The 12,558-nt window shown below is 34.5% G+C and overlaps 1 protein-coding gene across 1 annotated transcript in view; it reads right to left on the bottom strand.

The window, feature by feature from the left end:
* Positions 1-12,558, bottom strand: part of LOC107674327 (acid-sensing ion channel 1-like) — a 44,411-nt gene that overhangs the window by 24,274 nt on the left and 7,579 nt on the right. The window contains exon 3 of the mRNA XM_016468268.1: positions 9,984-10,179. Coding sequence (XP_016323754.1) covers positions 9,984-10,179 — 196 coding nt within the window. The remainder of the gene's footprint in view (positions 1-9,983; positions 10,180-12,558) is intronic.

Genomic DNA, 12,558 nt, shown 5'->3' with positions numbered 1-12,558 from the left:
AGCAGATAGATCCAGCAGAATAAGAACTGATGATTTGGAATCAACTTTTGCCATCCGCAAGGCTTCCGTCACTGACAGTAGCGCGGTCTCAGTTGAATGGCCACTCCTGAAACCTGACTGGTTAGGATCCAGTTTGTTGTTCTGTGAAAGAAACAATTATATCTGGTTGAAAACAACTCTTTCGAGGTTTTTCGCTATGAATGGAAGGAGAGAGACTGGTCTGTAGCTATCTGTAAGTGAAGTGTTTGATGTAGGTTTTTTGAGCAGTGGGGTTATCCGAGCCTGCTTGAATGCAGTGGGGAAGGTGCCTGTGAGGAGAGATGTGTTGATGATATGTGTGAGTGGTGGTAAAAGTGTAGGAGAGATTGCTTGGAGGGGGTGTGAGGGGATTGGGTCTAGAGGGCATGTTGTAGGATGGCTGGAGAGCAGAAGTTTTGATACTTCTGCCTCAGTGAGGGGACAGAAGGAGAAGATGGGAGTTTTTGCAGTGGGTGTGGTTGGTTTGAAGTCCTGTGTGTGTGGGGCTGAGAATTGACTACTGATTGTTCTGGTTTTGTCTGTGAAGAATGTGGCGAAATCATCAGCTGTTATAGAAGTGATAGGAGGTGGTGGAGGGGGACAGAGGAGAGAATTGAAAGTTTTGAAGAGATTACGTGTGTCTGGAGAGCTGTTGATCTTGTTGTGGAAGTATGAAGATTTGGCAGTATGGACTTCAGCAGAGAAAGATGAAAGCAAAGACTGATACATACTCAGGTCTGACGGATCTTTTGATTTGCACCATTTTCTCTCTGCTGCCCTGAGTTTGGTCCGATGCTCCGATGCTCACGAAGAACATCGGATAACCAGGGGTTAGAAGGGGCAGCCTGTGCTGGCCTGGAGGAGAGAGGTACTATTCCCTTAATAGTACATTGAGGGAACGAATTAGTAAATCGTGAGCACAATTTATTTATTTTTTCTTGCATGTCATGTGCGGGGCTCCGTAATGAGTTGTGTTCCGTACGCTCTGCATGCTGTCGAACCATTCTCACGGTACTTTGTTGTCACACCGATCAGTCTGCGCAGCATCGCTTCAAGCCAAACACACCTATGGTCTCTGATAGTCATGTGATTCCCTGTTTCCTCATTTGACTTGTTTCTATTGGTTGTCTAATTTATGTGTCATTTTCTCATTGGTTGGATTTATGTCATGCCCTCATGTTGCCATTGTTCCTTGTCTAGAATTGTTCCCTGTACTACTGTTGGTGAGTTTGTTTTCATGGTCATGTCATGTTTCTTGTCACGCCAAGGCTGTTTGGATTGTATTTGCTCATGTTTGGAATAAACTGCAATTGGGTTCACTTCAACTCGCCTCAGTGGATCATTACAATCAGCATATTAGTATGATTTCTGAAGGATCGTGTGACACTGAAGACTGGAGTAGTGATGCTGAAAATTCAGCTTTGAATATTAGAAATAAATACAATTTTAAAATGTTCAAATAGAAAAGTTATTTTAAACTCTAATAATATTTCACAATATTACTGTTTTTACTGTATTTTTGATCAAATAAATGCAGCCTTGGTGAGCAAAAGAGACTTTCAAAAGCATTAAAGGAATTGTACCGATTTTTATAAGCATCGAGTTTCTCAGATTTTTCTCCTAACAAAAAGACCCAAAACTAAAAAAATGTTTCAAACTGTCAGATTTGCCAAAATACTAATTTAAGCACACTATATTAAGAGATCTTAATATGATCTCAGATATTTCTCATCACATTTTTCCAAGACGAAATTATTTAAGTTTCTATCCACTTCTATCCATTGATTTGATAGCTGTATACTCATACAATATGTCAGAAATCTTTTCATTTGTGTCTATTTTTATTTTACTAAGAAATAGAGAAAACATCTCAGACAATACAACATCTCTGGAGCGGTCTTGAAATGTGTTTTTAACTCTACATGCAGACACAACATCCTAAAAATACCGCATTCATGGCACAAGATAGCAAGATGCATCCATCTAGTGCATGTTTGCTTAGAAAAAAGCTACAAAACAGAAAAGAAGAAACATTCTGCAGTTTAACTCGGTATCACCTAAAAACCTTTATGCACAAATGTATACTGACATCTCACTATGTCAACTAACCAACTTAGATCATCCTGCTGAAAAATTTTTTTATCCAAGGTCATCCAGCCTTGCCAAATTGAACCTGCTCTGTTTCGCTAATTTTCAGAAGGTTAGGAGCACTTGTCAGCTATAGGCCAGTTTGGGAAATCAACTAAACCAGCACAAACCACCCTAGGCAGTTTTGTTCATCAGGACGGGATGAGATATGTCATCTATAGCCACAAACCCTGTAGCATTTCTTTCCCCTTCCAATCTGTCTGACTGCCTGAATCATGGCTATGTGTGATCTGCGGGTCCTTGTGAGGGCAGATCTGCTCGACACAGCCGCCTGATTTAAATCCCCAGTGCATGAGAGACCTGTGCGCCACAGGAGCCGAGGAAAAATCATTAAACAGCAGAGAGAAAGATAGATGGAGGACACTGGCATGGAGAGAAACAAACTGATCTGGATGATCATGTTCTTTGGCTGATAAATTGAAAACAAGACACATTGCATCTCAAGAATAAAAGCATGGGGAGATATTTATCCACAAAACTTGTCGATGGACTATTAAAAAAGTTGTGGGTGGTTGCTATGGTGGTCAAGGGTTGCTAGGTGGTTGCTTACTGCCTCAAGTCAAAATAGATGTAGATGACTTTGTTTTTTCATGGGAGCAGATTTGGAGAAATGTGGCATTACATCACTTGCTCACCAGTGGATCCTCTGCAGTGAATGGGTGCCGTTAGAATGAGAGTCCAAACAGATGATAAAAACATCACAATAATCCACAAGTAATTCACACCACTCCAGTCCATCAATTAACATCTTGTGAAGTGAGAAGCTGTGTGTTTGTAAGAAACAAATCCATAATTAAGATGTTTTTAACTTCAAAAAGTTGCTTCTGGCTCTATCCTTAATATTACTTTCTCCAGTGAAAAAGTCGTCCCGTCTGATCCAGGAGTGAAATATGAACAGATTAAGCACCGTTTACATTTGAAAACAGTCCAAAACAATTCTAAACAAATATATTCATGGATTTTGATGTGAGAGGATAACAGGGGATGCACTTTTTCACTGAAGGAAGCAATATTATCGATAAAGAACTTTGGTCAGCAACGGTTTACATTTAACATCCTAAGTTAATGATGGATTAGTTTGTTACAAACACACATCTTTTCATTTCACAAGATGTTAACTGATGGACTGGAGTGGTGTGGATTACTTGTGGATTATTGTGATGTTTTTATCGGCTGTTAGGACTCTCATTCTGACGGCACCCAGAGGATCCATTGGTTTAGCAAATATTCATTTCTGACTGAACTACTCCTTTAAATAATGGGACCTTTTTGTAAAGTCTTACCATTTTTCACCTACAGTACTTTTCATCCTAAATAGTCTGATTGCTTAGAAAAGTAATAGCACACCTCTCCTTGATAAGTCACATAAATAAAAAACAACCTACAACCACCAGAACACCCTAACATTGGCATAGCAACACTTAGAACACCTTAGCAACTGGACAACAATATCTTATTATCATGGCATTGTCTGGCATTACACAAGCAAGCAGCACTTGCATCTGAAAAAAAAATGCAAACTGTTGCATGAATTATTGCATCAGCATAACATGCTAAAACATTAGAAAAAGTCAGTTCCTTATTATTTTGTCACTACCAACCTTTTAATGTACGTAATTTTAATGGGCTAACTGTGTTAAAGATGCAGAGATTAGTCAGTTAGTATTTGATAGCCTGTGCATTTCTCATTGGTCTTCATTCTTTATGCAAACACCGCCCCTCCCCATCCACCACCATCATCCGCTCTCTCCTTCGGCAACACTCTGGAGTCCAATTAGCTGTCATGATTAGCTGTAAACATCATTTACGTGGGGTGGGAGCACAGACAGCATGCAAAGGCACTTTAATCACTGTCTCATTACCATGTGATATTATTCATTGCACAATAATTTATTCATCTGCGACTGAAGATCTGAAAAATTGACTTTAGTTGTTAAAGAAGTCTCAGTGCAGAAAACAGGGGTGTGTGATCTGTTCTTTTTCTCACACAGCTCTATATTTTATTAGATGCCAGCTATTATTTTATGGTTTCTCTCATGCTTACCAAGGTTGCATTTATTTGATCAAAAATACAGCAAAAAGTAAAATTGTGAAATATTATTATTTGAATATATGTTAAAATGTAATTTATTCCTGTGATGCAAAGCTGAGTTTTCAGCATCATTACTCCAGTGTCACATGATCCTTCAGAAATCATTCTAATATGCTGATTAGATGCTCAAGAATAATTTCTTATTATTATCAATGCTGAAAACAGTTGTGCTGCTTCATATTTTTGTGGGAAAGGAGATACATTTTTTTTTTCAAGATTCTTTGATAAACAGAAAATTCAAAACAACAGATTTTTTGTAACATTCTATTTGTCTTTCCTGTCACTTTTGATCGATTTAATTAATCTTTGCTGAATAAAAGTATTAATTTATTTAAAGAAAATCTTTATGCCCCCAACTTTTGAATGGTAGTGTATAAACATTAGGTAAATTCATGATAAATTAAACTATTAAAAAATATATATTATTATTATTTGTTTTCCCACCATGTTGTAGAAAGAGTCCATATCATGCTATTTGTTGGACGTTAGAATTTCAAATAATGCCAGTTTTTTAAATGGAGGGAAATTTATGAGATAACATAGATCAATTATATTGTGCACAAAATGTGAGAAACCGCTAAATATTACATTTTGAAATAATTAAAATAATTTAAGAATGATAATTAAAATACCTATTTGCTACAATTAATGAAATATCAATTCAACATAAAAATTATGATACAGAAATTATGGATACAGAAGAGAAAGTCAAGACCTCTTACAGGCCAAAAAAATAAATAATTAAATATTTGATGTTTTTTAAAGAACTAGCTACTTCTATGAGAACTTTTTAATAAATCGCATGACAAAAACATAATATTTATGCCTCCAATGATTAAAAAAAAAATCACCAAGTGCACCCTATTTGTGGAAAGTGCCAAATAAAGCAGTTTGGAGAATATATAAACAGCATTTGAGCCAAATGACTTCCATCGTCAAGGCCAATGAAGCAAGCAATTCCCCTCCCAGAGCAAAACCCATCAAGCATTTAATTGTAGCTACGCAGAGCTGAAAACCACAAAATAGAGTCGGCTGGCCGTGAAGACAGACCGAGGAGAGCCATCCCTCAAACTCCATTAACAATTACAAAAAAGAAGAGTCTGGTGCACTTCACTGGGCTAGTAAAGACAGAGATAAAGAATAGACTGTCCCAGACGCTCTCTCACACATCACACCAAATCTAATATTTAACACTGACCTATTTTCAAGGTTGCAGGGTATTTTGAACCTGCAGTGGGAGTTTAATGCACCCTGGAGCAAACGCGATTGTAGGTTTTTTTCAAAGCCTGGCATGGAAGGTGAGCTAAAGTCATCGGGGAATCAGAAACATGCAGAGGTTTCGGGAGACTCTTTGCTCATCAGGGAACTTCTAATGCTGTTATACAAGCATTTATATATAGAGATGGAAAAATCCCTGTACAATATGCTCATGTTGGCATTTGGGTAAGTAGGGCATTATCACCAGCACACTCACACAAAAGACTTCAGATGCTTCAGACGGGGATGGGGGGAGTCAGTTCCACATGTCGCCATGGAAACTTGGAGAGAAACGTGGTTACATCACCAAAGCAACCTTTTCAGCACCATAGTCCTCACAGTGTCATAGTGAACTCTTGCTCCAATGCTGGTTTTCAGTAATGAGCTGCTGCTCACATCTGCTCTCATCGCTTACAGTTAAACATTTAGGTTTGAGTCACTGGCTTCCCAGACACTAAAAGTACTGTAGCAGTGGTTTCAGATGGCAATACCATGGTACACTGATACACATACCATGGTATTTAATGATTGCCACATGCATGTATCATGGTATTACATGCGTGAGAAGTACACTGTAAAAAAGGATTTTTCAAGGTTGTAAATAAAACAAGATTATTGGAGTAGGTTTTACAAGAAAATTAGGAACGCTTGTTTACTCCATGGGATAAAAAAAATTTAAAAGGTAATTGCGACTTTTTATCTTACAATTCAGACTTTTTTCTTTGTAAATCTGAGTTTATATCTCGCAATTTAGAATTTATCTCGCAATTCTGAGTTTATATCTCACAATTCAGACATTTGTCTCATGATTTTTAGTTTAGATCTCATAATTCAGCCCTTTTTTGCAGTTTTAAGTTTATATCTCACAATTTCAGACGTTTCCCTCCAAAATTTAATAATAAATAAAAGTTTATTATTATAATTTCAAAAGGTTATTCTAAAAATATTTTCTCACGATTCTTAGTTTATATCTCAGTTTTAAGTTTATATCTCATAATTCAGCCTCTTTTTTTGCAGTTTTAAGTTTATATCTCACAATTTCAGACTTTTCCCCCAAAAAATTCAGAGTTTATATCTCATAATTCAGACTTTAGTTTATCTCACAATTTCAGACGTTTCCCCCCAAAATTTAATAATAAATAAAAGTTTATTATTATAATTTCAAAAGGTTATTCTAAAAATATTTTCTCACGATTCTTAGTTTATATCTCAGTTTTAAGTTTATATCTCACAATTCAGCCTCTTTTTTTGCAGTTTTAAGTTTATATCTCACAATTCAGACTTTTTTCTCACGATTCTTAGTTTATATCTCAGTTTTAAGTTTATATCTCATAATTCAGACTTTAGTTTTTTTGCTATTTTAAGTTTATATCTCACAATTCAGACTTTTCTCGCAATTCTGAGTTTCTCTCACAATTTCAGACTTTTCCCCAAAAAATTCAGAGTTTATATCTCATAATTCAGACTTTAGTTTTTTTGCAATTTTAAGTTTATATCTCACAATTCAGACTTTTTTCTCACGATTCTTAGTTTATATCTCATAATTGCAGTTTTAAGTTTATATCTCACAGTTCAGACTTTTCTCACAATTCTGATTTTCTCTCACAATTTCAGACTTTTCCCCAAAAAATTCAGAGTTTATATCTCATAATTCAGTCTTTTTTTTTTTTTTTTGCTATTTTAAGTTTATATCTCACAATTCAGACTTTTTTTCTCACGATTCTTAGTTATATCTCATAATTGCAGTTTTAACTTTATATCTCATAATTCAGCCTATTTTTTTCCAGTTTTAAGTTTATATCTCACAGTTCACTTTTCTCACAATTCTGAGTTTCTCTCACAATTTCAGACTTTTCCCCCAAAAAAATCAGAGTTTATATCTCATAATTCAGTCTTTTTAAAAATTTTTTGCAGTTTTAAGTTTATATCTCACAATTCAGACTTTTTTCTCACGATTCTTAGTTTATATCTCATAATTGCAGTTTTAAGTTTATATCTCATAATTCATCCTTTTTTTTGCAGTTTTAAGTTTATATCTCACAATTCAGACTTTTTTCTCACGATTCTTAGTTTATATCTCATAATTGCAGTTTTAAGTTTATATCTCATAATTCATCCTTTTTTTTGCAGTTTTAAGTTTATATCTCACAATTCAGACTTTTTTCTCACGATTCTTAGTTTATATCTCATAATTGCAGTTTTAAGTTTATATCTCATAATTCATCCTTTTTTTTGCAGTTTTAAGTTTATATCTCACAATTCAGACTTTTTTTTCACGATTCTTAATTTATATCTCATAATTGCAGTTTTAAGTTTATATCTCATAATTCAGACTTTTTTGCTGTTTTAAGTTTATATCTCACAATTCAGACTTTTTTCTCACGATTCTTAGTTTATATCTCATAATTGCAGTTTTAAGTTTATATCTCATAATTCAGCCTTTTTTTGCAGTTTTAAGTTTATATCTCACAATTCAGACTTTTTTTATCACCATTCTTAGTTTATATCTAATAATTGCAGTTTTAAGTTTATATCTCATAATTCAGCCTTTTTCGCAGTTTCAAGTTTATATCTACCAATTCAGACTTTTTTCTCACGATTCTTAGTTTATATCTCATAATTGCAGTTTTAAGTTTATATCTCATAATTCAATTAAATTAAATTCAAGTTTATTTGTATAGCGCTTTTCACGAAACAAATCGTTGCAAAGCAACTTTACAGCAAATTAGGTTTCTACAATATTTAGTGGTAGCTTATCAGTGGTGACTGTCAGTTAATGTACATATGGCAGAAATGTACGGACAAATCTATTAAAAACGTAATCAAACAGACGATGAACACTATTAACAGCAATTATTATATGATGCAATCAAACTTACAGCAAAATTGGGTAGTTCTGTATGTTGTTTCATGGTTGGCAGCATAATTCAGCCTCTTTTTTTTGCAGTTTTAAGTTTATATCTCACAATTCAGACTTTTCTCACAATTCTGAGTTTCTCTCACAATTTCAGACTTTTCCCCCAAAAATTCAGAGTTTATATCTCATAATTCAGACTTTTTTTTTTTGTTGCAATTTTAAGTTTATATCTCACAATTCAGACTTTTTTCCTCACCATTCTGAGAAAAGGGGTAGAATTGTGAGGTGTAAACTCAGAATTCACAGAAAAAAGAATTTCATGTTTAATAAATTGTTACTTGTTTACTTTCTTTGTAAATATTTACTTAAAATAGTTTCAAAGTAAACATACACCAATGTGCTTGAAAGACTACATGGAATATGTACAAAAAATGGGATTGAAGTTTATTTTCTGCTGAAGCGGTCGATGATGAACAAAACTGTTCTTACCTGATATGATTCCTAAGTCTAAAATAATGAATATATGTTTTGCATGTTTATGTCTTTTAAAGAAAAGAAAGTTCTGCTCCTATTTTGATGGATAAGAAACTTACTTGCTCAAATAACAAATTTTTCAGATAATGCATCAACCATCAGATTTATCTGAAAAAAAAAATCTGCAAGTCATTTACAATTCTATGTTTCAGCCACAGTTGGTGATAGAAAGGCTTTCTTTAAGATGACAATTTACGATAAATAACTTTTAATGTAAATACCTTTAACAAAGATTTATCATCTGCAAATCACTACCTTTCATGAGTTTAGGGTCAGTAAGATTGTTTTGAAACAAATTCAGAAAGATGCATTAAATCGATCAAAACTAACAATGATGTTACTTACAAAAGATTTCAAATAAATGCTGGTCTTTTGAACTTTCAGGGTCTTTTGAATTCATCATAAACTGTATTCAACATTGAGCAGCAAATCAGTATATTAGAATGATTTCTGAAGGATCATGTGACACTGAAGACAGGAGTAATGATGCTGAAAATTCAGCTTTGATCACAGGAATAAATTACATTTTAAAATATATTAACATAGAAAACAGTTATTTTAAATTGTAAAAACATTTCACAATATTACTATTTTTACTGTTTTTTAACAAATAAATGCAGCATGTTGATTTCTTTCAAAGACATTAAAAAACCTTACTGACCCCAAAATTCTGAACCGTAGTGTACAAATTAAAATTTCAATGCACTTCTACTCACACAACAGCTACTCTGCACGCAAACATCCTTATAGTTGAGCTCTGGTTTTGCCATATTGCCGGATACATACAAAAGGGTATTTTTTGGTGCTTTTTGTTAGTGTTGCGAAATGAAAGCAATAAAACAACTCAACAGCACAATGTGAACCCTGGGAAATCTTGAGAACTACAAACTTGATTCCAGCAGTGTAAATGATTGGACTGTCAAATATCACACCCCAGCATTTGGCTGAAACCTAGAAAAAGCCTCCAGTGCTCTGTGAGAGATTCGCATAAAATAAACACACCAGGGCTGCAAAATGGGACTTGAAGTGAAAAGAGCTCAAAGAAATTTATCACTGTGCATCCCTAGAGTGCCTCACCACGCTGAAGTCTTCGGATCGACACGGCGAACCTCTGAACTGGCAGGAGAGCAGCATGTCTTTTATGTCGTGTCCTGTTCTATTATAGAACTCCCACATGTTGAAGGGTCGAGGCTTGAAGGAGTGAAAGTCTGCTTTGCTCTTGAGAACCTCCATCACGCTTTCTTCAACCAGGTGAGCGTCCCGTATCTCATGTCTATAGAGACAGACAACAAAAAAACAGAAGAACATGAAAGCACACTCTTAAAAATAAAGATTCTAAATATGTTTTATTTCAGCGGTACTATAGAAGAACCATTTTTGGTTCCGAAAAGAACCTTTCAATGAACAGTTAAAAGAACCATTGTTGCGTGGATTAAAAAAAAGTTCCGTGGATATTAAAGGTTCTTCATGGAACCACATGAGGCTTTTATTTTTAGTGTTAAAGTTGTCAAATGCATTGGTTTAATATTGTTTTTTTTTTAAATCAGCTTTTTATTAAAAGCCTCCCTAAGTCTAATGTGGTCTGTAGCTGTCCACCAAACCAGTTTGCACGGGTCAGGATGGTCTGGTTTTATGGATTCAGAGCAGTTTTTTTCAGCTGGTCAACATGGGAGACCAGCTAAACCAGTTTAAACCAGCAAAGGCAAGCAAACCACTTTAGGCTGGTTTAAGCTATTACTTTCAACAAGGTTTGTTTGTTTGTATTTATTTATTGTTAAAGTTGGTAAGAAATGAACATTCATATCTAATTTCTTATTAGTTTAAGATTATTGATTAATCTTATTAATCTTATTATGAAATATTTATCTTTCTTTCTTTATTTATTTAACTCATAATTCTTAATCAAAATGCCATAACTCAATCTTCACTGTAAAATGATGGACATTTTTCAAAATATCTTCTTTTGTGTTCCACAGATATAAATTAAGTTATGCAAATCAGGGTTTTATCATTAACTAAAACGATTAAAAAGCTTTTTGTTAAATGAAATAAAGCTGAAAAATATAAAATATATACATTAGATGAAAAACAAAAGCACATTACAAAATTATTAAAAATTAAGTTCAAATTAAAATGAAAATACAAAAACAAAAGCAAAAGCAAATAAAAAATATTAATAAAAACTAAAATTGTATATAAATAATACTAAAATAACACTAGGATGTATGTCACATTATGAAAGAAAAGATCTGTTGCAAAATTCTTCATTTTTGCTTGTGTTCCACAGAAGAAAGGAAGTCAGGTTTGAGTAAATGATGACAGAACAGGTGCTATACAAAATTTAAAAGGCAAACTCTAGATTGAATCTCAATTTGTCTACACTCCTAACTGAGCTCAAATATTGGCACAATGTCAATATTTATTTTGTGCCCTTCCCGTCATGCAGCCAAGCTGTGCATGTTCTATTCAGCTGTCCTTTCAGGAAGATGAAAATATTCAAGGTTAATTCTCTGTAAACATGTCGAAAAGTGCCACACTGGACTGAATACAGAATAAAACTGAGAAAAAGAGAGACAGTGTGTGTGTGTGTCACTGTGTAGAAGCACTTGGAATGCAGAAGCAGGCATGACTGAAGTCCTATTCAAACCCACATCACATCACATCACAGCTGCCGGGTGTTACAACACTGCAGTAACTAAATCACGACTTCCTAATGCCAGATGGAAGTGGATATTGATGCTCATGCCAAAGATTTAATTTTACTTAAATATTTTAACACTGGAGCTGCACCTCCAGAAAAGACCCGTATTATCTGAAGTTACACGGCCTACGTGTCACACTTAAAAATATAGGCTAGGTTCTTTATTGCCATTTATGGTTCAGTAAAGAACCTTTAGCATCCAGTGAACCTTTCCACTGGACAAAAGGTTCTTTATATTGGAAAAAGGTTCTTTAGATGATTTAAAACTTCTTAAAGAAAACGTTCACCCAAAGGTGAAAATTTGCTGAAAATGTACTCATCCTCAGGCCATCCATAACAAGATGTAGATGGGTTTGTTTCTTCATCAGAACAGATTTGGAGAAATTTAGCATTGCATCACTTGCTTACCTCTGCAGTGAATGGGTGCCGTCAGAATGAGAGTGCAAACAGCTGAAAAAAACATCACAGTAATCCACACCACTCCAGTCCATCATCTTGTTAAAAAAACTGCATGTTTGTCATAAAAATGTCTTAATGATGAATTTACTTCATTTCAGACAATTGTTTCTGGCAAAAATATGAGTCCTCTATCAATAATATTGCTTTCTCCAGTGAAAAAGTCGTCTTGTCTGAATCAGGACAGAAATATGTCCAAAACAGTTCACAACAAATAAATATGTGGCTGGATTTTGATGTGAGAGGACAAACAGAGGATGAACTTTTTCACTGGAAGAAGCGTTATTATGGATTAGTGACCCATATTTTGGCCAGAAGTGATGATTTAAAGTTAAAACACCTTAATGGTGGATTTGTTTCTTTTTTCACAAGACTTTAACTGATGGACTGGAGTGGTGTGGATTACTTGAGGATTATTGTGATGTTTTAATCAGCTGTTTGGACTCTCATTCTGACGGCACCCATTCACTGCAGAGGATCCACTGGTGAGCAAGT

Source organism: Sinocyclocheilus anshuiensis, unplaced genomic scaffold (assembly GCF_001515605.1).
Source record: "Sinocyclocheilus anshuiensis isolate Anshui unplaced genomic scaffold, SAMN03320099.WGS_v1.1 scaffold188, whole genome shotgun sequence".
NCBI lineage: Eukaryota > Metazoa > Chordata > Actinopteri > Cypriniformes > Cyprinidae > Sinocyclocheilus > Sinocyclocheilus anshuiensis.
The sequence above is the reverse complement of the archived record's forward strand: the minus strand, read 5'-3'. Positions and strand labels throughout refer to the sequence as shown.